Source organism: Homalodisca vitripennis, chromosome 3 (genome assembly GCF_021130785.1).
Source record: "Homalodisca vitripennis isolate AUS2020 chromosome 3, UT_GWSS_2.1, whole genome shotgun sequence".
NCBI classification, from domain to species: domain Eukaryota; kingdom Metazoa; phylum Arthropoda; class Insecta; order Hemiptera; family Cicadellidae; genus Homalodisca; species Homalodisca vitripennis.
In genome coordinates this window covers 196,080,331-196,106,795 of record NC_060209.1, presented here as the reverse complement: position 1 = coordinate 196,106,795, position 26,465 = coordinate 196,080,331, and the positions used below count along the sequence as shown (strand labels likewise).

The 26,465-nt window shown below is 37.7% G+C and overlaps 2 protein-coding genes across 8 annotated transcripts in view; both read left to right on the top strand.

The window, feature by feature from the left end:
• The window catches only part of LOC124357981 (thymidine phosphorylase-like), a 51,689-nt gene extending 37,869 nt beyond the window's left edge, over positions 1 to 13,820 (top strand). For all 3 annotated transcript variants that reach the window (XM_046810155.1, XM_046810157.1, XM_046810156.1), the window contains exons 3-10: positions 45 to 125; positions 3,233 to 3,354; positions 7,965 to 8,034; positions 8,275 to 8,433; positions 9,261 to 9,379; positions 10,489 to 10,651; positions 12,748 to 12,954; positions 13,373 to 13,820. In XM_046810155.1, coding sequence (XP_046666111.1) covers positions 45 to 125; positions 3,233 to 3,354; positions 7,965 to 8,034; positions 8,275 to 8,433; positions 9,261 to 9,379; positions 10,489 to 10,651; positions 12,748 to 12,954; positions 13,373 to 13,647 — 1,196 coding nt within the window. In that variant the 3' untranslated portion in view covers positions 13,648 to 13,820. The remainder of the gene's footprint in view (positions 1 to 44; positions 126 to 3,232; positions 3,355 to 7,964; positions 8,035 to 8,274; positions 8,434 to 9,260; positions 9,380 to 10,488; positions 10,652 to 12,747; positions 12,955 to 13,372) is intronic.
• Positions 13,821 to 15,699: 1,879 nt separating this feature from the next.
• LOC124357980 (THO complex subunit 2) overlaps positions 15,700 to 26,465 on the top strand; it is a 51,630-nt gene continuing 40,864 nt past the window's right edge. For 4 of the 5 annotated variants that reach the window (XM_046810154.1, XM_046810152.1, XM_046810151.1 and 1 more), the window contains exons 1-6: positions 15,700 to 15,822; positions 17,104 to 17,219; positions 18,085 to 18,218; positions 19,373 to 19,620; positions 20,474 to 20,623; positions 23,941 to 24,113. In XM_046810154.1, the coding sequence (XP_046666110.1) occupies positions 15,709 to 15,822; positions 17,104 to 17,219; positions 18,085 to 18,218; positions 19,373 to 19,620; positions 20,474 to 20,623; positions 23,941 to 24,113 (935 nt within the window). In that variant the 5' untranslated portion in view covers positions 15,700 to 15,708. Of the gene's footprint in view, positions 15,823 to 17,103; positions 17,220 to 18,084; positions 18,219 to 19,372; positions 19,621 to 20,473; positions 20,624 to 21,104; positions 21,174 to 23,940; positions 24,114 to 26,465 lie in introns of all 5 variants that reach the window. The other variant, XM_046810150.1, reaches the window with a different exon arrangement.

Genomic DNA, 26,465 nt, shown 5'->3' with positions numbered 1-26,465 from the left:
ACTTATGCTGTATTGGTGTAAGGTTTTTAATTAATTTGTTTCAGGGGCAATGTTGATGGCGATGTACATCCGAGGCATCACAGACACAGAAGCTACCAATCTCACTCAGTCAATATTGTTGTCAGGTAAAAATACAACCTTTATTATTGAATAGTGTTGTTGAGTAAAACAATACTTCATGCGTTAAATGTTTATTTACGCCTTCCAGAAATATGTGCATAGTGAGTGTTATGAATAAAGAACAGACCTGGTAAAAATGGCTAGATTTTATTATTGGCATTTTAAAAAGTTACGTTGTACTTAACTTAAATTAAGATTGTAATAATAATATTATTACATATTATATTATAGTATATTATACTAGGCACTGGCTTTCTTAAATTTATAATAAAGCTGTTGGTAATAAATCTACTCAAATATTGGCTGTGCTTAAAGATCAGACACCTTAATTGGTATCATGAAATAAATGGTACATATTGTACTAGAATTTGGAATTGACATTTTTCAGGATGCGGTTATTCAGACAAATTCGATTTAAGTGTGACTTTCTCGCTTTGTTTACACTAATAGCTATGTTTACACTTGTGAGTTTTTCGATTCAACTTTCTTTTCAATTTTTGTTTCGTCTTGCGTCAAGCGCATGTTTTTCCAAGCATTCTTTTGACGCATGCTTCATTGCTGTTTACATTTTAGCGTTATTTGTATGCTTGACGCAGTGTCTTTAATAATTATTTAGTGTTAAAATGGACAGTGACGCTGTGTTAGCTGGTATTAGTGTAGCGTGTTTATTATTGTCAAAAGTGCGTAAAACGTAAAAGGAAAGTTAGGTCTATGTGGATGTGTGATTATTTTAAAAGGAGGAATAATGGTATTTTGAACGGTTTGGAACTGAATGAAAGTTTTCTATTCAAAAATTTTACCAGAATGAGTAGAGAAAAACTTTTATAACCTTTTAGAATTAGTCAGAGCAAAAATAGAGAAGAAAAATACTACCTTCAGAGAAGCTGTTCCTCCTGAGATCAGACTAGCGATATGTCTAAGATATTTAGCAACAGGTGACTCATTTGCATCTTTAATGTACCTGTTCAAAGTATCTAAGCCATTGATTTCGTCGATGATGCTAGGGGTCTTAAAGGCAATAATTGAAGCACTCCAAGATTTTGTCAAGTAATAATGTTTTATTTACATACATTATTACCCTACTATAACACTTATTTCTCAGTATTATCAAGGTTAAAACACAAAAACTGCTGTACTTCCCCAAGCACATTACTTGGATGCTGGGGTTTCTCTGTGGAAATTTGTAAGTTGGGAACTAATGGTAGGTTCGTAGTGGGTACCCTAAGAAGAATCTGAAGAGGGGCCGAGGAGCTACTGTGTTATTTTGTAAAGAATTATTCATTTCCTGCATTTCAAAATCGAAAATCAAATTTTGTATTCTATTTCTGGCAATTGCCTGGTTACGCGGAGTCAACTTCCTTAGCTGGGTTGCTATCATCTCCCCAAATATAGAACAGTCATCCTTTTCAGATGATTTAGCTGCTACTTCAAAAAATCCGAAGGCAGCCTCTTCTTTTTTTCCCATCATCATCTATTTTTCTTTTAATTCCTCTGCAGGTCTGTGGTGTTGGGAGAAATTTTTGCTGTCGACAAGAAGACGATGCTGTATCTTGATTTTCAGGTGCTTCTTTTTCTGGTGGTTGGTCTTCATCCTGAAAGAAAAAAACATACATAGTTTTTGTTTACACCTTTATGAAGCGTTCGAAAATTTAACTTAGACCTTCTTTTACAGCTCCCTGCGAACGAGGACGAATGGAAATTAGTTTCCCATGATTTTAATGAGGTTTGGAATTATCCACATTGCATTGGGGCCTTGGATGGCAAACATGTCCAAATACAACGTCCGGAAAATACTGTTGCTGAGTATTACAATTCAACAATTGTCTTCCCCAATTTCAACTTCTTCGGTGATCGTATCCTCTAAGGAGTCCTTCGTCGTTCTTGGAGTGATTGAGTCTCCGAGAAATAACAAGTGTTTGTAGGCAAACCAGGAACTTTGATATACGTCATCAAGCACTGGCACCTTTGCGACATTTTCTGTTGTTCTTTTGAAAAATATGAACAAAGGTTTTTAATTTTGGATTTAACACCTTTTTTCACTCATTTTGTACTTCTCACCTAGTGCATGGTAAGCGTCATTACGTTTGTTTTTATGGTATAACACTTGTCCTTTTATGTCCCACAATACACTATAGTGTCTGTAGTCTTCTATAAAATCACAGTTTGTTTATCTGAAGACATCCTGTAATATATAAACAAAACTAACAAATAACAACTGTAATAATAAATATATGCAGCACGGTTTGACGCACGAATATCCAAAATTATGGAACTGCTTGCTTTGCAGCATGCGATTCAGAAAGAAGACTGTTTTCCCGGAAAACAAGCACTCTTCTCCGCATGCGTCACGTGCGCTAGCGCATGCGCTGTGCAGCATGCCTCAAACGCACGCAAAATCGCACAAGTGTAAACATAGCTAATAAGAGTTATGTTTACGTTAAATCCAATAATGCACGAGCCAGTGTGTAAGAAACATCTGTACTGGACTAAAGCAACCCGGAATATAGACACTCAAAGAGTTAACAATAAAGCTGTTGTCTAAACCTTTTCTAAAAATGAAGAAAATCGTAAAATCAAATTTAATTGTTTATTTAGAACATAATATATTTTAACCTCATCACATTAACGAAGGATGCTTAAAAGTTATAATAATCGGGTAATGTATTAATGAAAATGAAAAAAATTTACAGTAAAAAGTCAAATATGTATCTGATACTCAGTAAAAAAGTCAGGAAAAACAAAAGAACTACCATTACACAATACAGGTGCACTGCTGCAACACACGCTGCACAATCGCAGGAGCTAAATTCCACATATTATGAATTTTTTCCAAAAAAACAAATCTTGCGCCTCTTTTCGAAAGATAATTAATTGCCGAATTTTACCCTCTTGAGTCTTTTGCATACCAATACCACTAGTATAATAAATTAACGAGGTTACAATAACTCAAATTAACAAAAAATAAACACACTAAAAACAGTTAAAACCTATGTACCAAAATAAATTTGAATTGTATGTATATTCACTAATTTAACAAACTTTTAGCTGAGCTCAGCTTTCTGAAAACGTTCCTTTAAACTGAGATCAACTACATGTTGGTTACCTCTTCCAGGAGAACGGCTCCAATGGCGGCCTGAGTGGGAAAGTAAGCTGGTGGAAAAACACAGCACAGGAGGAGTAGGTGATAAAATATCATTGATTCTGACTCCTATCCTAGCAGCTTGTGGACTCAAGGTAACATTCTCACTAGTTTCAAAATAACCTTCTAAACAATTAACTGAATACATATCTAATTAAAACGAACGGAAACTTCCGTTGAATAATTATTGGACTAACACGTAAAGTGAACTTCACATAAGGAGATATACTATATATATATACATATATATGTGGACATATTAATGGTATGCATGTTTAAATTTACAAATATTTTTATAAAGTTATAAATATTGCACGTGTAAGTTTTATATAAACTATAAAATTCATAAAAGAATAAAGTACATGGGATAAAAATAAAATGAATAACAATTGCTTGGAAAAAATAATAACAAAAAAGTCAAGTTACAGTGGACTCTTTTCAAAAACTCATCAAAAGAGTATATTGGCTTAATTACCAGGTACTCTTTCAATTAATTCTTAAAAATATTAAAATCACATTCTATTTTATAGATTTTGGAAGACAGTTAAAAATCTTTATTCCTGCGTATCATGGTCTCTTGGTATACAGCTGTAACCTATGAGAGGGAAAGGCAAGATCATTTCGACCATAAATCGTGTGTGTGTATGTAAGGACATATGAACTATTCATTGTAGTCTTTGTATTTTTAAAATTAAGGCCAACTCATTTAGGATTAACTTTTGATGAGCCCAGGACAATACAAAATGACGTAACTAAATATCACCTAGGAACAAAAGTCTTGGATTAACCCTCAACGTTTCAACAGATACCAGTTTTAGAAGATGACCGATGTTTAACAAGTGACTGGGACTAGAGTTAACAGCGTTTATAGTGAAAATGATAATTTACTTATTCAGAGGCAGTAAAAAAAATAGTTCCTTCAGTCATAGGCCTAACGACAGTTCCGGTCAAGGTTCAAACCAGACCATTGAGATGGTCTCTAAGGGTGGTATGGACACCAACGACAACTATCAGGCAGATTTACCCAAAAAGTCTAAGTCAGCTCCCAACAACTCTCTTAAACCTGTCAGACCTAGCCCACCTGTGGCTAAAAAGAAGATTGTTTTGGGTACTAAATCCACTCAGACAGAAAACTAACTGTAGCCAGTGTTAAGAGGAAGTCGTGGGTATTTGTGTCTAGATTGAATACTACTGTGACATGTGAGGTTATGGTGCAGTATCTTAGAGATTCTGATCTATCCGATTTTTGTTTGTGTGGAACTCAAACCAAAGTTTGGCGACTACAAGTCCTTCAGAATAGGGCGTAAGTGAAGACATTGCTACTGTCATCTTGAATCCAGAGTTTTTTGGGAGGAGGGAATTCTAGTCAAGGAGTTTGTTTTCCCTCGGCGTTACCAAAACGATTTTTTAGGCCAATAACGGGGTTAGGTTTGGCTTCACCCAACCTATCAGTATGTTCGAGTGATGTCTCTTGCATTACATCTGTAGACACCTTCAATGCTAAAATACTTTATTTTAAATGCTCAGTCATTGATGGACAAACGTGAACAATTGCTTGAGATTGTTTTGGCGGAATCTTGCTTTATTGGACTCTGTGTCAGTGAACACTGGTGCTCGGAGCTAACTTCTTATATGGTTAACATCCAAGACTTTGTGCCAGCTAGCATGTACTGCCGATCAATTAGTTCAACGGGGGTGGCTCGGGTGTACTTCTGAGGCAGGGAATCAAGTTCACTGTTGTAGATGTTGATGAATTTTGCAGTGAGATGAACATTGAAGTGGCAGCAGTTATGTTAACGGAGTATAAAATTATCTTACTTGCACTCTATAGACCTCCTGGGGGGGGAATATGGACACTTTTATGAGTCTCTTTGAACGATTGTTTGACCACCTGATTAAGTTTAAATGTTTTATTATATGTTGTGGTGATTTCAATATTGATTTTTTGAATGTAAACTCTTCCAATGTTCGTGGTTTGAAAGACATTCTAAGATCAGTGGACTGTAAATTGACTATAAATACTCCCACAATAGGCAATGCTTGCCTAGACAATATTGTGACTAATCGGGATGATAATTACTTTCAAGTTAAGGTCTTAAATGAGTGTCTGTCCGACCACAACATGATTGAAATTTCTTTCGTTCTGAACCCCAGACTAAGAAGAATTGTCAGGAGAAGCAAATCGAGGTGAGATGTTTAGCTCCTAGCAATATTGAAAACTTAATCTCTCATCTGACATTGATTGATTGGCCAACCATTCTTGCAGTAAATAACAAGGAAACAATATTATTTGACATTTTTTTGGACAGATTTTTAACTATTTTTGATCTATGTTGCCCTGTTAAAACAAAAAATCTTAAAATCGTTAGCAACTCTAAGTGAAAAAGCGTTAAACTCTACTGGTATACCGACCATTTAAGGGGATCTTAAGAAACATCTAATGGCAATTTATACAATCTACTGTCATACCAAGTCTGAACCTTCACGAAGGGCCTACGTCGGTGAAAGAAACAAGTATAAAATGAACTGAAAGAAGGCAAAGCTTTAAAGCAAATGAGAGGTTAATCAGCTCTGCGTCTAATCCTTGTAAAACTGCATGGTCCATTATTGCTGCAGTAAGGAGCCCTACCCCTCCATTCCAGTCCAGATATTTCGCCGGAGGCTTTCTCCGACTTCTTCGTTGAGACAGTGAAAGAGGTACGACAAAGCATATCTCCCCCAGTAACGTGTCTGCTGAGGATCTCCTGGGTCAAGCTCCACGTACTCCTAAACACCTTTAAATGGAAGCCAGTGTCTTGTGATGAGGTTTTGCAAGTGGTGAAAGATATGAAATCTTCAAATAGTAAAGATATCTATGGCCTGTCTAGTGTTCTTTTAAAGAGAATCTGTTTCTCTATTATATTGCCTCTCACCTGGTGTATAAATCAGTGCCTGTGTATTGGTGTTTTCCCAAATCTTTAAAAAACATCTAAAACTGTGCCTATCTATAAGAAGGGTCCCCAAAGATTTACCCGGTTCCTATTAAACCGATCTCTGTGGTACCCGTTTTTTTTTCAAAACTTTTGGAATTCATCATGAATGATCAACTCGGTAAATACTTTGAATGTTTCAACCTTTTTCAAAACTCTCAATTCGGCTTTCGAGCAGGAAGAAGTACTTTGGATGCGGTCGGAGCTCTGGTGAGATCGATTTTCGATGGTTTTGAATCTAAAGCTGCCACCTTGGCGACTCTTTTCGATCTTACCAGGGCTTTTGATTGTGTCCCGAGAGAAATCCTGCTCTCTAAATTATCTTTTTATGGCATAAAACAACCTGAATTGGCGCTTTTAAAATCATACCTGGCTGAGCGTGGGCAGAGAGTTTGTGTTGGTGGTGTTCTTTCTGCCTATCGCTCGGTCGAGTTTGGCGTGCCGCAGGGATCGGTTACTCGGACCCTTGTTATTCTTAATTGTTATTAATGATCTCCCTTGTAAATGTTAAGGCCAACGCCATTCTGTATGCTGATGATTCTACTCTGTTTTAGCTCTGACAAAAATACCATTAACTTATGTAAGTTTATTGACGAGGCTTGCCTCGAGGCTAAGACATGGTTTCAGGCTAATGAACTTGCTCTGAATGAATGTAAGACACAACAAATATTATTTGCACTACAAACCCGATCAGTGCACTTTTTTTTACCTAATGTCAAACTGTTGGGAATTGTCTTAGATAGTAAACTAACATGGTCAGATCACATTAGCCAAGTTTGTTCTAGATTATCTAGAGTTGTATTTTTGTTAAGACAGCTGAAAACACTTTGTACCTAAAGAATACTTAAAAAACTCTTATTTTGCCTTTTTTAACAGCATACTCTTATACGGCTTACTTTTTTGGGGAAACGGAGTTGGAATTGATAGAGTGTTCTTCTAATACAAAAGAAAGCAATTAGGATTTTAACAAACTCAGACAGAAGTGCTAGTTGGTAGACCTTTATTTATACAAGAATCCATTCTTACAGTAATAAATCTTTATATATACACCTGTCTTGTTTATGTTAAGAAGAATTCAAATGATCTTGTCCATAGGAGTGATGTGCACTCTCACAATACTAGAAATAGGGCATTTACTAGACAAAGATTACTGTAGATTAAGCAAAACTCAAAAGAACTTTGGTTATTTATCCATTACCTTTTTTAATAAACTCGGTCGTATGGCAAATTCTGTAGACTTAAAGAAATTCAAACAGGTTATTTTCATTTGGCTTGTAAAAAACCCTTTCTATTCAATCAATGTGTACCTGACTTGTAAAAATGTAGATTGTAGTTTTTAACTTAAGAAAGTCCACATTTTTATTTATCTACTAAATTTTATCTCGTTTTGATCTATCTTGTTGATTTTGTCTTGTTAAATTTTATATTTTTGGATTTTATCTTGTTATCAATTTTATAGATTTTTTATATTTTTTGTTATTGACTTGTTGATTATTTGTTTTCGTGTTGACTCAACATTGTTGGTGTTTAGTTTATAAGTTACTGCTAGTATATAATATTATGCTGACTGATTAATTGTAAGATGACTGTGTCCATTGCTCACAAGGCCTAAAGACATGAAATAAATTCAATTCAATTCAATTTAAGTTAAGTTTTTTGCTACAAAATTGTACAATTTGAGATATGACATAGAAGACGTGAAGCAAATTTGAAGGATAATTCTGATGTCTTAACAGGTTCCTATGATATCAGGACGCAGTCTGGAACACACTGGAGGCACTCTGGACAAACTGGAGAGTATTCCAGGTCAGTGGACAAGGAATGCTCCTAACAACGTATGTTGTTATCACGCTGCATGAGTGACAGCTGTGTTTGATACTTAAGTTGGTCCATAAAGTGATTATTTTTCGTTACTTTATAACAGAGATCTAAAAAATTCACCTGGCATGGCGTACAATTCAAGTTCTTTCAGTTATAGCTCAAGCGTTGTTTTTGTTTTTTATTACAACAGAACTTAGTAAATATTTTCATAAACGATTGACGCAGGATTCAGAGTGGACATCGATTATAAGACGATGGAGGAAGCTCTGGAACAGGCAGGATGCTTCATCGCTGCCGCCAACGCCCAGCTGTGCCCTGCCGATCGGATTCTGTACGGCGTGCGAGACATCACCTGTACTGTGGACTGTGTCGGACTTATTGTCTGTGAGTTAATAATTACCACTCTCAAACCACAAAGAGGAAGCAATCTATCATTTTAAAACCTCATATTTGTAGTAAAAATAACAAATACACATTTTCATACATCACCCCTTTTTGGGCAATGCATGTTCAAGATTTTTCAGTTTCGTAAGGTTATTATCTCGACATAAGTAGTGTATGACCTAGTATAAAAAAGGTACCTAATAAAGGACCTAGTTTAAAGTACGTGTTGAGGTAGTGATAACTTTTGTTGCATACTACATCAATCGTATTCTAACTACACATGATTAAAAAGAAGGCTGGTCTAAGGTTGTGTAATGAGTTATCTCATAAAAATTAAACCTTGCTCATCAACAGGGGAAGATGGAGTTTGGGTGCAAATATTGAAAAGAAGCCAAAATCATGTTGAATACATTCCGTAGGTCTAAATATAATGAATATAACAACATGAAAAATAATAGTTTACAGATTTAAATGAAGACTCACTTTTATAACTTAAACCATTCAAAGTAATACAGTCCTCCAGAGGCTTTTTAAGAACCTTTGTGCAGAATCGATTTGTATTATAGGTAGTGTTGGGACTCAAATCTTCGTTGCATACGGAAGTCTAGGATTCAAATTCACTCGAATGAACTACATCAACTAGAAGAAGAAACGCATTACAGCTGCAGAGGGCAGGATACACATTCGTGTATTCACCTGCCTGGAAGGTGCATACATTTTGTAATTCTTCCTGCTCAATTCTATTTATCCTCTCCCCACTGCGCCTTCTATATTTTCTTCTGAAGTTGCTAAAATAATTATAATACCTGTACATAATGCTTGTCCAGCTTCTATAATCTCCAAGAAGGTAGCGTCCGGTGCAAAGTTCTTAGTTATGGACGTAAAGGTTGGAAAAGCAGCTTTCTGCAAAACTGTTGAAAAAGCTCGAGCCTTGGCAAAGCAGTTGGTAAGTCCACTTCCAGAGAATAATTATGATTGTACTTTAATGTCTCATGAATTTAAAATTAAGTTTGTTTATAAATGTGTTTAAGTATTTCCCAATACAGTAGCACATTTGATGCATCTGAAACCTTTTACGTGTTAAGTAAGAGACTATTTTGAATTTTAATCTTCATAGTCCATTGTAAAATGAATGATGATCGAACAATAATAAAAAAGAATATTATAAAAGTCACAAATCACATCGGTTACCACCAAAGACAATGAAAACTGGACGTCTCAGTGAAGTTAGTCACTAGAAGTTGTCAACAGAATTCGGTAGTGGTGCGCTTATGTGCCGCCTATGACAATTCCTAGGTCTTGTAATAGGATTGAGCTTGAAACAGAGTTCCAGAACAACTTCTGCGTTTTATATATTTCCTGTGGTTAGCAATCTGAATATTCCTTAACAGTTGTCAAAAGTCTTGAGGACCATGCTACTATTGCAAAAGTCCATCATTAGTAGAAGTACAAAACTCTTTAAAATTTTCAAACAACGGTAATACATGGAATTTGGTAACTTGTAAAAGAATTGCTCACTTGTGCAATTTTTATTTCGTGTGAAGGAAACAGGATTTTTCCGGACATTTGCCATCGTTCAGTGAAACAAGAAAACAGTAACACTACGTTTCGAGATCTGCAATCTGATCTCTTCTAGAAGAGATCTGATCTCTTCTAGAAGATAGAATTCTAGAAGAGATCAGATTGCAGATCTCGAAACGTAGAGTTACTGTTTTCTTGTTTCACTGAACGATGGCAAATGTCCGGAAAAATCCTGTTTCCTTCACAATCCTTCCATCGTCAAAAATAACCTTCAAACAAAGAATTTTATTTCGTGTCTACAAACGTATAAAATGGAACATACTCGACTTAGGTTTATATCTGACCTGTTTAATTAAAAAAGTTTTTTTGGAAAGAAGTATTTGTCAAGGTATATGATTTTGTTTGGTACTTTTTTTTCTTTTTTCTGTAATGATTTTGAAAATTAAACTTTACTTGTGAAACTATATGCATTGTGTATTCTTAAGACAAACTAATTAACACAGGTAATGAAATAATATGTTACAATATTGTCAGATCAGCGTGTCAGCCCAGCTTGGTGTACGCTCGCGAGTTGTCCTCTCGCGTATGGACGAGCCACTTGGCATAACAGCTGGCAATGCCCTGGAAGTGGCCGAGGCAGTAAAGAGTCTGGCCGGGAACATGTCTTCAGATGTGGCTCGGCTGGTCACCGTGTTAGGTTTGTCACCCAAACACTGTTTAGTTATTTTTAATTCCAGTTACTTTAAAACATATTTATGTGGTGATCACTGTTACGCTTCGATTCAGAATTAGGTCAAAATTAGCGTTTTAAAATTTTCCTCTTGTTTCATTTCGACCTTTAATCACTTAATGTTTTTTTGAGTTATTTCCTACCCTTTTGCTATTTTTAAATGTAACTGATTATTTAATCTGATAAAAAAATAACCCCAATTTATAATATTATAAATCTGTTAAAGAAATGTTGAAACCTTTATTTATACATACAGGGTGACAATTAAGTCTGGACCTCTTTTTTAATTTTTGAACCACAATAGAAAGAAATACCAAAGTTCACACGTGATTACTGGTGATAGTAACGCACACATCTGCCCAATTACCGACCAGATAATCCCTTTGGGGGACGGTCCACAAGGAGTCAGACAAAATTCTTAAATAGCAGCATAGGTCAAGTTTGATATCAAATTAAAGGTCTTACTTAGCAGAGTACAATGCCGCAAACCGGACTTCAAAAGGTGGATTCATTCAGTAGATATAGCTATTTGAATTTTAAACCAATTGAACAATGTAAATTATTAAGTATTACAAGTAAACACACCAATTTTTAAGTACCTGTGATGAAAGTAAGTGTTCTAAATGTTCCCCTCCCATCGTCTGGCAATGTCCTAGGTGGTTTTAAAAGCCATCCACTGCATTTTGAAGGTAGTCACGAGGTATATCTTGAGCTTCTTGGACTATGAGATTTCTTAGGTGCGCCAAATCTCGAGGCTTTAGTACGATAAACTTTATCTTTGAGGTATCCCCAAAGAAAAAAATCCAGCTGAGATAAATTAGGGGAACGAGCAGGCCACTCTACTGCACCACGTCTTCCAATCCATCTGTGAAGGAATATTGTATCCAAGTATTCTCTAACAAGGAGAGCAAAGTGTGGTGGCGCGCCATCTTATTGGAAATAAATTCTTTGAAATTGTCGACCAAGAGCAGCTTGTAGTGCAGGAATTATCTCATTTTGGAGCATTGCTAAATACGAGTCGCCATTTAAATTACCATTGATAAATAATGAGCTCATAATTTGATTTCCTATAATACCTTCCCAAACGTTAAGTTTCTGTGGATGCTGTGTATGACTCAATCTGCCACTTTCACATTCTAACAGTAGTTGTGTTATTGGTAATAATTATTGATTCCTGGCTTCGATTACTACATTGTCAGATGATGGGAGGGGAACATTTTGAACACTTACTTTCATCACAGGTACTTAAAAATTGGTGTTTACTTGTAATACTTAATAATTTACATTGTTCAATTGGTTTAAAATTCAAATAGCTATATCTACTGAATGAATCCACCTTTTGAAGTCCGGTTTGCGGCATTGTACTTTGCTAAGTAAGACCTTTAATTTGATACCAAACTTGACCTATGCTGCTATTTAAGAATTTTGTCTGACTCCTTGTGGACCATCCCCCAAAGGGATTATCCGGTCGGTAATTGGGCAGATGTGTGCGTTACTATCACCAGTAAGCACGTGTGAACTTTGGTATTTCCTTCTATTGTGGTTAAAAAATTAAAAAAGAGGTTCCAGACTTAATTGTCACCCTGTATGCTGATCGCGTATGAATATTATGGATAAGATTTTAGTTACTTGGTTCAATCAATCGTATTATACACGATGAGTGTTACATGATTCCTTCATCTTTCTTGTCTCAGCTCTATTTATATATTGATACCGAACCACATCTAGCATTTTTGACTATGTAAATACTTTGTTTTGTTATAATTTATTTTTTATGTCTTGCATTATACATGCTGGAACTATGTAATAACTTATTTTGTCAAACGTAAATATAGTGCTGTGATACATAATTTGGTCTACTTTTATGTTGAATACTGCTACAAGTGGTTTTCATTATACTATTTCATTTTCAAAATATTATGAATAAAACGAATCAATAACCAACTTTTCCTGTATTAATACTTACGAGTAAACTTTATTTTAACAAATTTTGTTTCAGAAACAAAGTACGCAAGAGGAAATGTTTCTATTTTGATTTGTAATCTTGATTATCCAACTTTCAGGAGCCAACCTGCTAGAAATGACAGGCTATGCTGGGAATGGAGAAGACCTGATACGTCAAGTGATAAAGGATGGCTCAGCAATGGAACGGTTTCGTAGAATGTTGGTGCAGCAAGGTGTGGAGGACAGTGTGGCCAATAGACTAGTTCAGGGACAGCCAGTGTTACCAACAGCTCTGTACACCACACAGCTCAGAGCTCAGTCGTCAGGTGTGAACCTTTTGAAACTTTCATATATTGTATACTTCCAGAGCCATAAAGTTACTGTTTGCTGTTCTTTCCCATTAATTTCAAAATTACTTACAAGGAGACTTTGTTTTACTGTGTGATGAAATAACTTGTTTCTTGGTCCGCATTAGTTGTTATTTTGTTATTTATTTAATGTCGGTTGTTGGAATGTTTTCGATAAACTTTATTTTTCTGGAGTCTAAGTGCTATGATTAAAGGGAAAAAATTAGAATAAATAGCAAGAGAAAATCAATGGATATTAAAAAAAGTTAAGGAAGTGCAATGAATGATATTTATATAATTTTATAGTACACTGTAGACATTATTTTGATAACCAATAATGTTTAAACCACTGACTTCAAGTGGGTATAACTGAACTAAGGCACTACCCATGTTACAGGGTGGGTGGAGGAGGTGAATGCTTGGATCATAGGTCAGGTATGTCTAGAGCTCGGAGCAGGACGACGGAAGACAGGAGACACTATAGACCTCACAGTGGGGGTGGAGGTCTGGAAGCACCAGGGGGACAGAGTGGTGGAGGGCGAACCTTGGGTGACAGTCCACCATTCTACCCCCTCACTGCCCACCCCACTGGTGAGCTACCTACAGCAAGCTCTCGAAGTGGAGCCCGCCCTCCTCGACAGACCCGACATTATCATTGAAATTCTCCACTGAACATCCTACAATAGACGTGGCAACACATCATATCTAGACCTTGTTAATAAAAATTGACGGTGTATAGCAATAGTGATTCAAGCACCAGAAACAACTAATGACATAAGAGTAACTAAAGAATTCAAACAGTGGAAATTTGAGTAAATTTATAAAAAAATAAAATTGATGTGATACTAATTTTACCTCATTCACCCCTCCTGCATGACAAAATGGCAATTTTGACTGGCTAAAGTGCTAAGTATACAACTCAATGAATGATTATGGCGTTATATTACGTGCGAGCTATACCTTATTTTAAATTATACAATAAAAATTACGTTTGGTAATAAAACACACACTTGATATTGTTTATTTTATTAATAAACTTTTCACACAGTCGTCCATTTACTAAAATATATTTAGAGTGTTTCTAATTTGGCACTTAACAATTTAATGTTGGAAACAATGCAAATCAACAACACTATAACAATCTTGACTAGGCAACATACAACACTAACGTTCCATCACAGTGCCTTCACATCTAGTGCCATTATATAGCTTCTTTCTATATGTATGTAAATATGTGTAAATAAGTCTTCAGTGATTTTGGAAGCATCTTTTATAAATAATAGAGTTGGCTTTATCCTTGAATGTACATTTCTTCGAAAATACTGAAAATTAATTGATAAAAAATACATGTATGTATCAACAACGATAACAACAAATAAACGTTAGCATCTGGGCTAAGTTACAAAACCATTACAAAAGCTACTAAAATGTTCAAAACATCAGCAACGCTTTGGTAAATATATTACTATATGTATATGAAAGAACAGAAATACAGTTAATAGTAACCAACACATGAACTGCCCTAACTGTGCTACTTTAATGAAAATTGAGTGTTACTTTCGTAGTATGCAAAATAATTAAGTAGATCTTTCAAAGCATTTTCTACTGAAAATAACTCTAGCGTAAGAAATTGTAACTGAGGAACTTGGATATCTTAAATTTTGTCCTCTCTTAACCCTTTGACTGCTGTAGATTGTGCAGCCGGTCGAGCCACCAGTTGCGCTGTTTTTCTTAGCCGAACTTACTTGGATGGCGCGATGCCGGTCGCAAGATTGGCTAAGGTGCGGCGATCGTTTCATTCAACTTTGGTAACCATAAATGTTGTACAACTAATTTGGGGGGGGGGGGTGGGGGGGGGGGGGGGTGGGGGGGGGGGGGGGTGGGGGGGGGGGGGGGTGGGGGGGGGGGGGGGTGGGGGGGGGGGGGGGTGGGGGGGTAAGAAAGCAGTGTATTTGATGAAGTAATAACTGTACCATTGTTGAATCGTATGCCTTATGCTTATCTCTCCATCATAACAACCTATTGTCTATGTGTAATGGGCTTGTTGAAGGTCATCTACATTCAGTGACGAAAGATTTTCTTTTACCTATTAATTATCTTTCTATTTTTGTTACTATCCACTCATCTGTCAGGTCAATTGCTAAACCAAACAATTGACTGCTGCTAAATTTTGCTATTCTCAGACAATGGGGGAATAGCAGATTTCGAAGGTCAAGTGGTCAAGAGGATGTACTTTATCTTGAAAATGTGGACTTAGGATAATTGGTGATGTCCAGTGATGTAGGTTACCATAGGGTTCTCATGGCATGGCGGTATGCAAAGAAAAATATATAGCATTCTGGCAACCAAAAATTGAAGTTCTGGTGTAAAAGCTAATAATGTTAATTGTAAAATTAACACCTTTTAAACACTTTCTTGTATTGTGTAACTGGGAGAAAAATGACCGCCAATTCCAGGGTTACCAATAAGAAATTTTAAAATGCACACTATTTGAGTTCCACAATTTTTTAATATTATTTGATGACTGCTGTCTCTATGTGACCAATAAATATTTACTATTGTGTAGATTCCAACATTTAGGTGGCTATTTTATCACTTTTACCTGCTTAACTTATAAGATTTATTGGCAATATTTTGTGATTCAATGGTCACATATTTAAAACTTAAATTTTTTTCTTAAATGTAGCTTAAAATGAGATTTTGTTGTTGTTGTTCCAGACATACCACAAGGATATGGTATCCATAGTCCTGGATACAGTTAATGTGATAGATGCCGAGTCAAGCAGCTTGGAATCTATGACTGACGCCAGGGCTGTACTCGGCTACATCGTCAAGTCCTCAGAGAAGGTAAACATGTGTTTTTGTTTTGTTTTATTCAATCACACACACAAATAATACCTCTCTACTGTGACATGTATGGCGCTTCACGTTTGTGCAAGCGTATCTTTAAAGTGGTTGTGCTCACTTATGCATTGACGGATTTTGTTGAAACAAGTACCGTTGGAATTGTAATAAAATCGTTCAAATGCTTGGAGTCTAGTGTAAACTTTTTATAACGGTTTTTTATTTTTTTTTTACTTGGTTTAAAACATTTTCACCATCTTTTTTATATTAAAGAAAATTGCCACTTTTTAAATGTTTCTCTTATCTATTTTGACCTATGTACCAAAATTAGTCTCTTTTTCTTACCTTGTTTTAGAGATTATAACTTTTTTTTAAAAATTACATAATGGCTAAGTGGCTAAATTAGACATTTCTCAACCTATGTTTATATGACATTTTTTGTTTCAAACGATGATGATCGGTTTGTGTCCTGGTGGAGCAATTTTATTTTTATTCAATCTTTATTGAGATTTCATTAGGCTGTCGCTGTTTGTACAAATTAAATGAATAATATATTTTTAATGTATTGTTTTAGTTAAAATTTCGCCTTGTTCTCTCTTCACGTATTTTATCAATTTTTATTTTTTATTTTAGTGTCCATTTCTGTAATACAGTTATAAACTTTATAGTTATGAAATTAATTTATATGTGCTGTAATTACTGATTACAATCTAACCTAACCTTTTATAAATAATATCAAGTTAAAAATTTAATTAAAAAATTATTTCTAATTGGTTTGATAGAACGTTTCGCCAAGATTACAAAGTAAAGATGGTTAGAGGAGAGCGTTAGTGTGTGATCGGTGATGTAACACAGATTTTATTTGCAGTCTTATTTTTGGTTAGGTGTTTGATTAGAAGTCTATAAATGTTGTTGGGATATTCTTATGTTCTACTGTCCGACATGAAAATAAAGCTTTGTAAAATTGCGTTGTTTGTTTCATGTTGTCAGTATATCAGATCACTGTGTTGAGCACATAATAGAAATATTATGATAGTTAAATTTTCTGTTAAAAATTACAATGTGTCAAATTTAGATTTATTACAAATGCTGCATTCAACTTTTAGACCTTACTGTATAGTTTTGGCTCAGTTTGTTTTTGTTATGTCCACTACCAAAGGGCACATTAGCGGTTTGTAATGACTCTCTTATTACCAGACACCGAGTCACTTGGTTGCTTAAGTGTTAAAACGATTGCTGCCTTTGTTGAGTTAATTGCATTTAACAATTTTCATCTTGTTTCAGATTTTTACAGACAAACTTCTAAAGGAACGACTAGAAATTGACACACTCCAAGAGTTCAAAATTTTGAGTAATCGTAACTTCTACACGAAGTTTATAAAAGTGAAAACCAAACTATAGTAAGTATGATATTATTGATTTATACTTATTATACTTTTCTTGTTTGTAATCTCAGTAATTAGTTTAAGGTAGCCTACGTAAAAACAACTCTTTATCTGTTTAATATTGGCTGAAGGTACAAACATTGCATAATGCAGATTACAACACATCATTAACTATAAATTACAAAAGATGCTCAATACTTCAATGAATGCAAGCTTGCAAAAGATACCCAGCAGGGATCACTTCTGGCTGGTTTATACCTACCAGTTGAACCCACCACTGGGCACAGCAAAAACCGATGTGCCACTTCAATCTGGGCAACCTTATGGATGTCCAGTAGTGGCACATCACTAACCGCAAATGTTGAGATTCTGGAGTTCATGGGTAATTCAATAGGTCTAGTCTACTGTGGAAGATGGCTGTTGGAGTTGGTGGGGTTTGTTCCCTTACCTCAGAGGCTCTTGTTAACCTCAACAAGGGTGTGTCACCCCCTGCCTACTTTGACTGGAGAGGCTGGTTCAGAGCTGGCCTCCCTTCTTCCGGGATGACTTTGAGATGTAGTGCCCTAATTCTTCCTCATGGATCTCGATAGGAGGCAGCCCCTACTCCCTAACCTTACCCATCCTGAATATCCTATCACTCCGGAAGCAGCGCAAAGGTCCTTACAGGACTAAGTGCAATTTATAAGCTTCTTGTCCTAAAAAAAAAAAAAAACTTGCAAAAGACAAAAATTTGCTTTGAAAGGACATCCTTTGGACACAATTCACCATGTGATGTAGCAGTTTCATTTTTACATCATGTAAGTTATGGTCAATCACAATTCAAGTTATGTTGTCCTCATGAAGTGATAGTTTTTTTTTAATATTACCATTCTAATTGCAGTTACAAACAGAGAAAGTTCAATCTCTTCAGAGAAGAAAGTGAGGGTTACGCCAAACTGATCACGGAGCTGAACCAGGACATCTCCGGAAATGTGACTCCAAGCAATATTTTGGAAATAATCAAGTCTCTAATCGGTAAGTCAAATCTCTATCTGTTCAGAGAAAAAAGTGAGGGTTATGCCAAACTGATTATAGAACTAAGTCAGGATGTTGACGAAATTGGATTATAGAACCAATTTTGATGACGGGATGTTTGAGTTAGAGATAGCGCAGATTCGTATCTTGTCTGTGACTGAAGCACGTTTATCAGTACCATTTACCTTGTACTTTATTGATACTGCCCTTTATTCTGTTTCATAAGATCCTTGCACAGGCCAGTGGCCCACGAGGACGGACAGAATAGGGCTTAAAAAGGGATCAGCCTCTCCTTAAAAACATTTTATAATAATATCTATTTTTATTGGTATAGATATAAATGTATTATTAAGCTGTGTAACTAATGTTATACAGCAAACATTTTTTAATTTACAGGAGTTTCGATAATTTACAACTTAAAAATAAATAAAACTGTACCCAGATATCGGACAGTAATAGGCCTTAATGTGAATGGGTTTCAGACAATCACATTAGAAGTGAACTAGTCAATCTTTTCTTCATACAGCAGTGCAGTGAACTCCTCTCTGGTTTTCTAGAATGTTGTATCTTTAGTTTTAGAACACTACTTATACTAAATGTCCTTCATTATTAAAATAGAGCTGTGGTAATCAGTATTGTGTACAGACCAAACAAGCTAGACAATTAACAAGCGTACATACATCTATTGTCAAGAGCACTAAAGCATTTTTTTATAAATACGATCTTAATGAAACCGTCATCTAGCAAATTAATTCTTGGAAAATTAATGGAAGGGCATATGTTAAGTAAAGCTTCAGTGAATTATTCATTCACCCAAATAACTCCAGAAGACTTAAATAAAAAAAAATCCTGTTTTAATTATTTTTAACATCTGTCTTGGTTTCAACTCGGATCCAAACCAGATACTGTGTTACACTATTAAACTCATTAGAGCAGAGTGTGTGGATCAAGTGGAGTTTTTATGTCTTATGGTAAGAATGATACATGTTGGAGTTTAACTTAATATGTGCTTCAGGTTGCTTCAACTTGGATCCAAACCAGATACTGTGTTACACTATTAAACTCATTAGAGCAGAGTGTGTGGATCAAGTGGAGTTTTTATGTCTTATGGTAAGAATGATACATGTTGGAGTTTAACTTAATATGTGCTTCAGGTTGCTTCAACTTGGATCCAAACCGAGTCTTGGATGTAATGTTGGATTCTTTCGAGCAGAGGCCGGAACAGGTGGAGTTCTTCATCCCACTAATACAGCAGTACATGCCTGACCCGAAGATCCTGAGTGAAGTTCTTGCGTTCAAGTTCTCGTTCTACCAGAGTGACCCGATACCACACTCACTGTACATCGTCACAGCACTCATGCTTCAATACAGGGTCATCGCGCTCGATGACATTTACACCTGGGTGAGTAACTACATTATTTACTCTGGCATCTACACTGTACGTAATAATTACAGCAAAATTATAATTTAAATTTAATTGTAAGCAATTGATTTTTAAACTTTATTTTGGGTTTTAACTGATTTAAGGTGTGAATCCTCTAGGGTTGTCTCGAAATGGATTCGCGCGGAGCATGAGAGAAGGTGGAGGTTGCATCCGGGTTTGAGAATGAGTAGAATGGTATTACAGTCACCTTCCTCCAGGGTGGCTTCGGACCTTCTCTCATTAAACAGATCAATGTCTTCTAAGGTTATTGGTCTCATTACGGAGCATGGTCACCTGAGGAAGCATCTTCACAGAGTCGGCATCCTTCAGAAGGATCCACTCTGCAGAAGGTGTAATGAGCAGGAGGAAACTGCTGAGCACCTGCTCTTTGATTGCCCCGCAATAGCAAGAGAGCGGTATGCCATCTTTGGTAGTTTGGACAGGGGTGGTGAATTTTCCCAGGAGGACTTGATAGGTTGTTTTCGGCGGTTTTTGGAACTGCTGAAATTGTAGACTGGTGGGCCTCATGGTGTGTTTCCGGGGTGCGCAAAAAACCCTCAAGGCTTAAGTGCATGGCAGTAGGCCGCCCCAAGGGAAAAAAAACTTTATTTTTGTGTGTGTACTGGAAAACGGAGATAAGTGGTAAAATATTTACAAATGTTACAACTGAAATGCGTATCATTTTAATTGAATATATTGTTTTTATTTTCTTTATAATACACCAAGCCACAGTGTTGTTACCGTTCTTCTTCTATGGAGAGTTGTTACCATTACGCAAGTTATTATTTTTTATTTAAAAATTCCAGAGTTAATACGGTTTAGTTATTCACAGTTGAGTCCAGACGACAAAGTGATCACCAGAGATTGGGAGAAGGAGATGAAGGACGCCAAAGAGTATGTGAGAAAGCTGAATGTCGTGTCGACCAAAACCGACAAGGAGAAGGAGGAGCAACCTGAAGAAAAGGAGGACGATAGTTATAAGGTAAGAGAATTTATTAATTGCATAGATTGGGTACTGGAGTTAGTTTTGTTTCCAATTCTATTGCAGAATTATAGGCAATAATAAGTAGGCCTACTTCCACATGCTACTGTTAAAGGAGATAATATTAGAACGAAATATTCCTGATAAACTCAGTTGCCTTAATAGCAGAACAAATGTTGAGTTAGTAGATTAACATTTTTTCAGCCCAGTTGACTCTGATGTTGAAATGATGCAGAGTTTGTTTATAACATCTTTGTTACCCATTTTTTTGTTAATCTGTTCAGATAGACATGGTATATTCCAGAAATCAATCTGTACCAATGTCAGATTTCAGATGCTGCACTAAGCGGATGGTGAAATGGAGCTTAACTCGATATTTGCATTGAATTAATTCTTATCCATAGCTGCGTTATAATAGCAGTGTCCCTTTCTCATTTAGTTAAACAAAATTGCGTACCAAGCCAATTGTAGTAGCCCACAGTACAAGAGGAACCAGAAGTTCGGCCTGTGCGAAGCGCTGTTGGAGGTGGGAGACTGGCACACCTGTCAGGAGCTCAGTCGTCGCCTGCCAGACTTCTGTGTCATGGACCAGCCACCATGTATGTTAGATTTTTCCTCACAATTTGTTATTGCCCACAGTACGAGAGGAACCAGAAGTTCGGCTGTGCGAAGCGCTGTTGGAGGTGGGAGACTGGCACAACTGTCAGGAGCTCAGCTTTGCCTGCCAGACTTCTGTGTCATGGACCAGCCACCATGTATGTTAGATTTTTCCTCACAATTTGTTATTGCCCACAGTACGAGAGGAACCAGAAGTTCGGCCTGTGCGAAGCGCTGTTGGAGGTGGGAGACTGGCACAACTGTCAGGTGCTCAGCTTTGCCTGCCAGACTTCTATGTCATCATGGACTAGCCACCATGTATGTTAGATTTTTCCTCACAATTTGTTATTGCCCACAGTACGAGAGGAACCAGAAGTTTGGCCTGTGCGAAGCGCTTTTGGAGGTGGGAGGGAGACTGGCACAACTGTCAGGTGCTCAGCTTTGCCTGCCAGACTTCTGTGTCATGGACCAGCCACCATGTATGTTAGATTTTTCCTCACAATTTGTTATTGCCCACAGTACGAGAGGAACCAGAAGTTCGGCCTGTGCGAAGCGCTGTTGGAGGTGGGAGACTGGCACAACTGTCAGGTGCTCAGCTTTGCCTGCCAGACTTCTGTGTCATGGACCAGCCACCATGTGTGTTAGATTTTTCCTCACAATTTGTTATTGCCCACAGTACGAGAGGAACCAGAAGTTTGGCCTGTGCGAAGCGCTGTTGGTGGTGGGAGACTGGCACAACTGTCAGGTGCTCAGCTTTGCCTGCCAGACTTCTGTGTCATGGACCAGCCACCATGTATGTTAGATTTGTCCTCACAATTTGTTATTGCCCACAGTACGAGAGGAACCAGAAGTTCGGCCTGTGCGAAGCGCTGTTGGAGGTGGGAGACTGGCCCAACTGTCAGGTGCTCAGCTTTGCCTGCCAGACTTCTGTGTCATGGACCAGCCACCATGTATGTTAGATTTTTCCTCACAATTTGTTATTGCCCACAGTACGAGAGGAACCAGAAGTTCGGCCTGTGCGAAGCGCTGTTGGAGGTGGGAGACTGGCACAACTGTCAGGTGCTCAGTCTTTGCCTGCCAGACTTCTGTGTCATGGACCAGCCACCATGTATGTTAGATTTTTCCTCACAATTTGTTATTGCCCACAGTACGAGAGAGGAACCAGAAGTTCGGCCTGTGCGAAGCGCTGTTGGAGGTGGGAGACTGGCACAACTGTCAGGTGCTCAGCTTTGCCTGCCAGACTTCTGTGTCATGGACTAGCCACCATGTATGTTAGATTTTTCCTCACAATTTGTTATTGCCCACAGTACGAGAGGAACCAGAAGTTTGGCCTGTGCGAAGCGCTGTTGGAGGTGGGAGACTGGCACAACTGTCAGGTGCTCAGCTTTGCCTGCCAGACTTCTGTGTCATGGACCAGCCACCATGTATGTTAGATTTTTCCTCACAATTTGTTATTGCCCACAGTACGAGAGGAACCAGAAGTTCGGCCTGTGCGAAGCGCTGTTGGAGGTGGGAGACTGGCACAACTGTCAGGTGCTCAGCTTTGCCTGCCAGACTTCTGTGTCATGGACTAGCCACCATGTATGTTAGATTTTTCCTCACAATTTGTTATTGCCCACAGTACGAGAGGAACCAGAAGTTTGGCCTGTGCGAAGCGCTGTTGGAGGTGGGAGACTGGCACAACTGTCAGGTGCTCAGCTTTGCCTGCCAGACTTCTGTGTCATGGACTAGCCACCATGTATGTTAGATTTTTCCTCACAATTTGTTATTGCCCACAGTACGAGAGGAACCAGAAGTTTGGCCTGTGCGAAGCGCTGTTGGAGGTGGGAGACTGGCACAACTGTCAGGTGCTCAGCTTTGCCTGCCAGACTTCTGTGTCATGGACTAGCCACCATGTATGTTAGATTTTTCCTCACAATTTGTTATTGCCCACAGTACGAGAGGAACCAGAAGTTCGGCCTGTGCGAAGCGCTGTTGGAGGTGGGAGACTGGCACAACTGTCAGGTGCTCAGCTTTGCCTGCCAGACTTCTGTGTCATGGACTAGCCACCATGCATGTTAGATTTTTCCTCACAATTTGTTATTGCCCACAGTACGAGAGGAACCAGAAGTTCGGCCTGTGCGAAGCGCTGTTGGAGGTGGGAGACTGGCACAACTGTCAGGTGCTCAGCTTTGCCTGCCAGACTTCTGTGTCATGGACTAGCCACCATGTATGTTAGATTTTTCCTCACAATTTGTTATTGCCCACAGTACGAGAGGAACCAGAAGTTTGGCCTGTGCGAAGCGCTGTTGGAGGTGGGAGACTGGCACAACTGTCAGGTGCTCAGCTTTGCCTGCCAGACTTCTGTGTCATGGACTAGCCACCATATATGTTAGATTTTTCCTCACAATTTGTTATTGCCCACAGTACGAGAGGAACCAGAAGTTTGGCCTGTGCGAAGCGCTGTTGGAGGTGGGAGACTGGCACAACTGTCAGGTGCTCAGCTTTGCCTGCCAGACTTCTGTGTCATGGACTAGCCACCATGTATGTTAGATTTTTCCTCACAATTTGTTATTGCCCACAGTACGAGAGGAACCAGAAGTTTGGCCTGTGCGAAGCGCTGTTGGAGGTGGGAGACTGGCACAACTGTCAGGTGCTCAGCTTTGCCTGCCAGACTTCTGTGTCATGGACTAGCCACCATGCATGTTAGATTTTTCCTCACAATTTGTTGTTGCCCACAGTACGAGAGGAACCAGAAGTTCGGCCTGTGCGAAGCGCTGTTGGAGGTGGGAGACTGGCACACCTGTCAGGTGCTCAGTCGTCGCCTGCCAGACTTCTGTGTCATGGACCAACCACCGATAGCCCTGGCCATGTGTCGCTTATTGCACTCTCTCATCGAGCCTGTCTACAGGAAGTGAGTACATTTTGTATAGTTAAAATCTCAACTGTAACATTTTAAGATTGAACCCAAGCTTACTGTAACTGTACATGAATGAAAATAGTTTTCTTGCAGGGAGTAAAGTTTGGAATCTCATATTTTTGTTCGAACAATACGAGGGTCATTCAGTAGTAACGAGACAAATTATTTCTGCTCAAAAACTGCTAAATTGATCAGAATGAAAATTTCAAGGCACAAAGTTGGCAACCTTACAATGACATCTGATCAGTTAGCCTCAAATTTACTCAGTTAACAGTGACGAGTTCGCTTGAGAATCGCACTGTGGAAGAGCAACGAGCTGTGATCAGATTTTTAATCATGGAAGGTGAGATAGGTTGTAAAATGCACAAAGAATTTGTAGTGTACAGAGACAATTGTTTGAATTGATCAAACGTTTACAAACGGGCATATAGTTTCAAAGTAGCCGTTCCCTGACGAGCAATGCAATGGAAAACCGGTCGAAATTGGGACTTCTTCTCTTGAATTTTGGATGAACGCGTTGATTCGGAACAATAGGCGTATCACTGTTGAACTGATAAGCTTAGAAATAAACGCGAGTGTTGGAACTGTCCATAAAGTTATTCACAGCAAGTTGCAGTACAAGGAAACCTGTGCGAGATGGGTGCCCAGACTACTCATGGATGCTCACAAAGAAACCCGGCTTCAAATTAGAAATACATCTGAAACTGGGGTGGGATATCCTCTCACATCCCTCAACAGCCCTCACCTTAGTTCATCAGACTTCCATCTGTTTGGACTCCTTAAAGAGGGTCTGCGAGGGAAACCTTTTCAATTCAATGAAGAGGTCAAAAATCAGAGGCTATAAATTTTGCCTGTCGGAAGTTATTATTTGACTTTGCCAGATTTTCTAGGGGTTTTAGTGGATGCTTATGCATTTTTATAAAACGTAATTGCCCAAGTTGTATATATTATTATATTAACCCTTTGGACGCCAACGCCCAAGGCTGCCGCCCTACCCGTCACGCTAGCGCCCGAACCAACTGCACTAGCCAAAACCGCCAGCCCTGTTTGACGTTTTTGTAACCTATTACGCTTTGCTCTGTATTATCCTTAGTTTTTATGTTAATTGAATGTTTATTTTTTTATTTGTAGGAAATTATATGCGCTATCGAATAGTGTTATTAGGTACTTTGGGATTATACCGACCACACCAGTATGAAGAACACAAAAATAGAAATTTATAGAAACAAACATGATAGAACGAAAAAACAACTCTTCAATTACAAAATTACAAACTTACAAGCATTTCCAGGTATTGTGATCGGTATTGTTGTCGCTGTTATCTTATCTTTCTCGAGAATCCTGATTACGGCAGGCCGCGCGGCATCACGTGATTTGCACGGTACATTTGCCTTCGGTGCTGCCCCGCGCTGATGGCCGGAGGCACTCGCATTTTGGGTGGCGGAATGTGATCAAGAATAAAAACAAGTTTTGAGTGTTTTTTTTAATAAAAAGTTTAGTTTGGTAAATGTTTGTTTTTGTTGAATTTTTGTGTTTGGAGAAATGTAGAGGTAAAACACGGAAGTACAACAAAGCGATGCACCAGCTGAACGGGCGGCGAGACTCTGCAATCACGTTATCTACTAGACGCTCGACTTTGACCTCTGTCTGAGGATGGGGAGGTGTTTGCGATAAGACAATTCCTGTTTTATATTGACGAAATATTGTTCTACGCTAATCTAGTAATCAGTAGAAACGAAATGTGAAATAACGATTCATGTCTGGGTGTGGTCGGTATAATCCCAAAGTACCGTTATTATAAATAGCATTTAGAATGGAACTACATTGTTTATGATGTGGTAATGCCTAACCAAAACATTTGTTTACATAAAAATTTCACTTCAGGCCAAAATATCGGTACGAAAAAAAAAAATCTTTTTACCTATCGGTGATATTTTTATTCGTTACAGATATTATATCTAAGACTGCTCACAAAAATTCAGAATTGAAAGTTGAAAAATAGTTTCACAAAAAATACTTTTAATTAGTGTTGATGTTAGAAAAAATATACTATAACTAGAATTAATTTTACAGTAGGAAATACGTTTGCACATACTTACATAGTATTAAAATGAGAGCATCTTCTCACTACTATAAGTCTATATCATAGATTTTCTTCAAAGAAAATCTTTGTCAACAAAATAATTATTTACAAATATATATACATTTGTCCCCATCACTTCTAACATGTGTGTTTAGGGAAACACAATGGGTGGATACTAAATTGAACAAAATTGATTACAGATAGTCTTATTTACTTCTAAAATAGTCCTACAAAGTTTAAACAGACTTTTCAAGTTAAAAAAT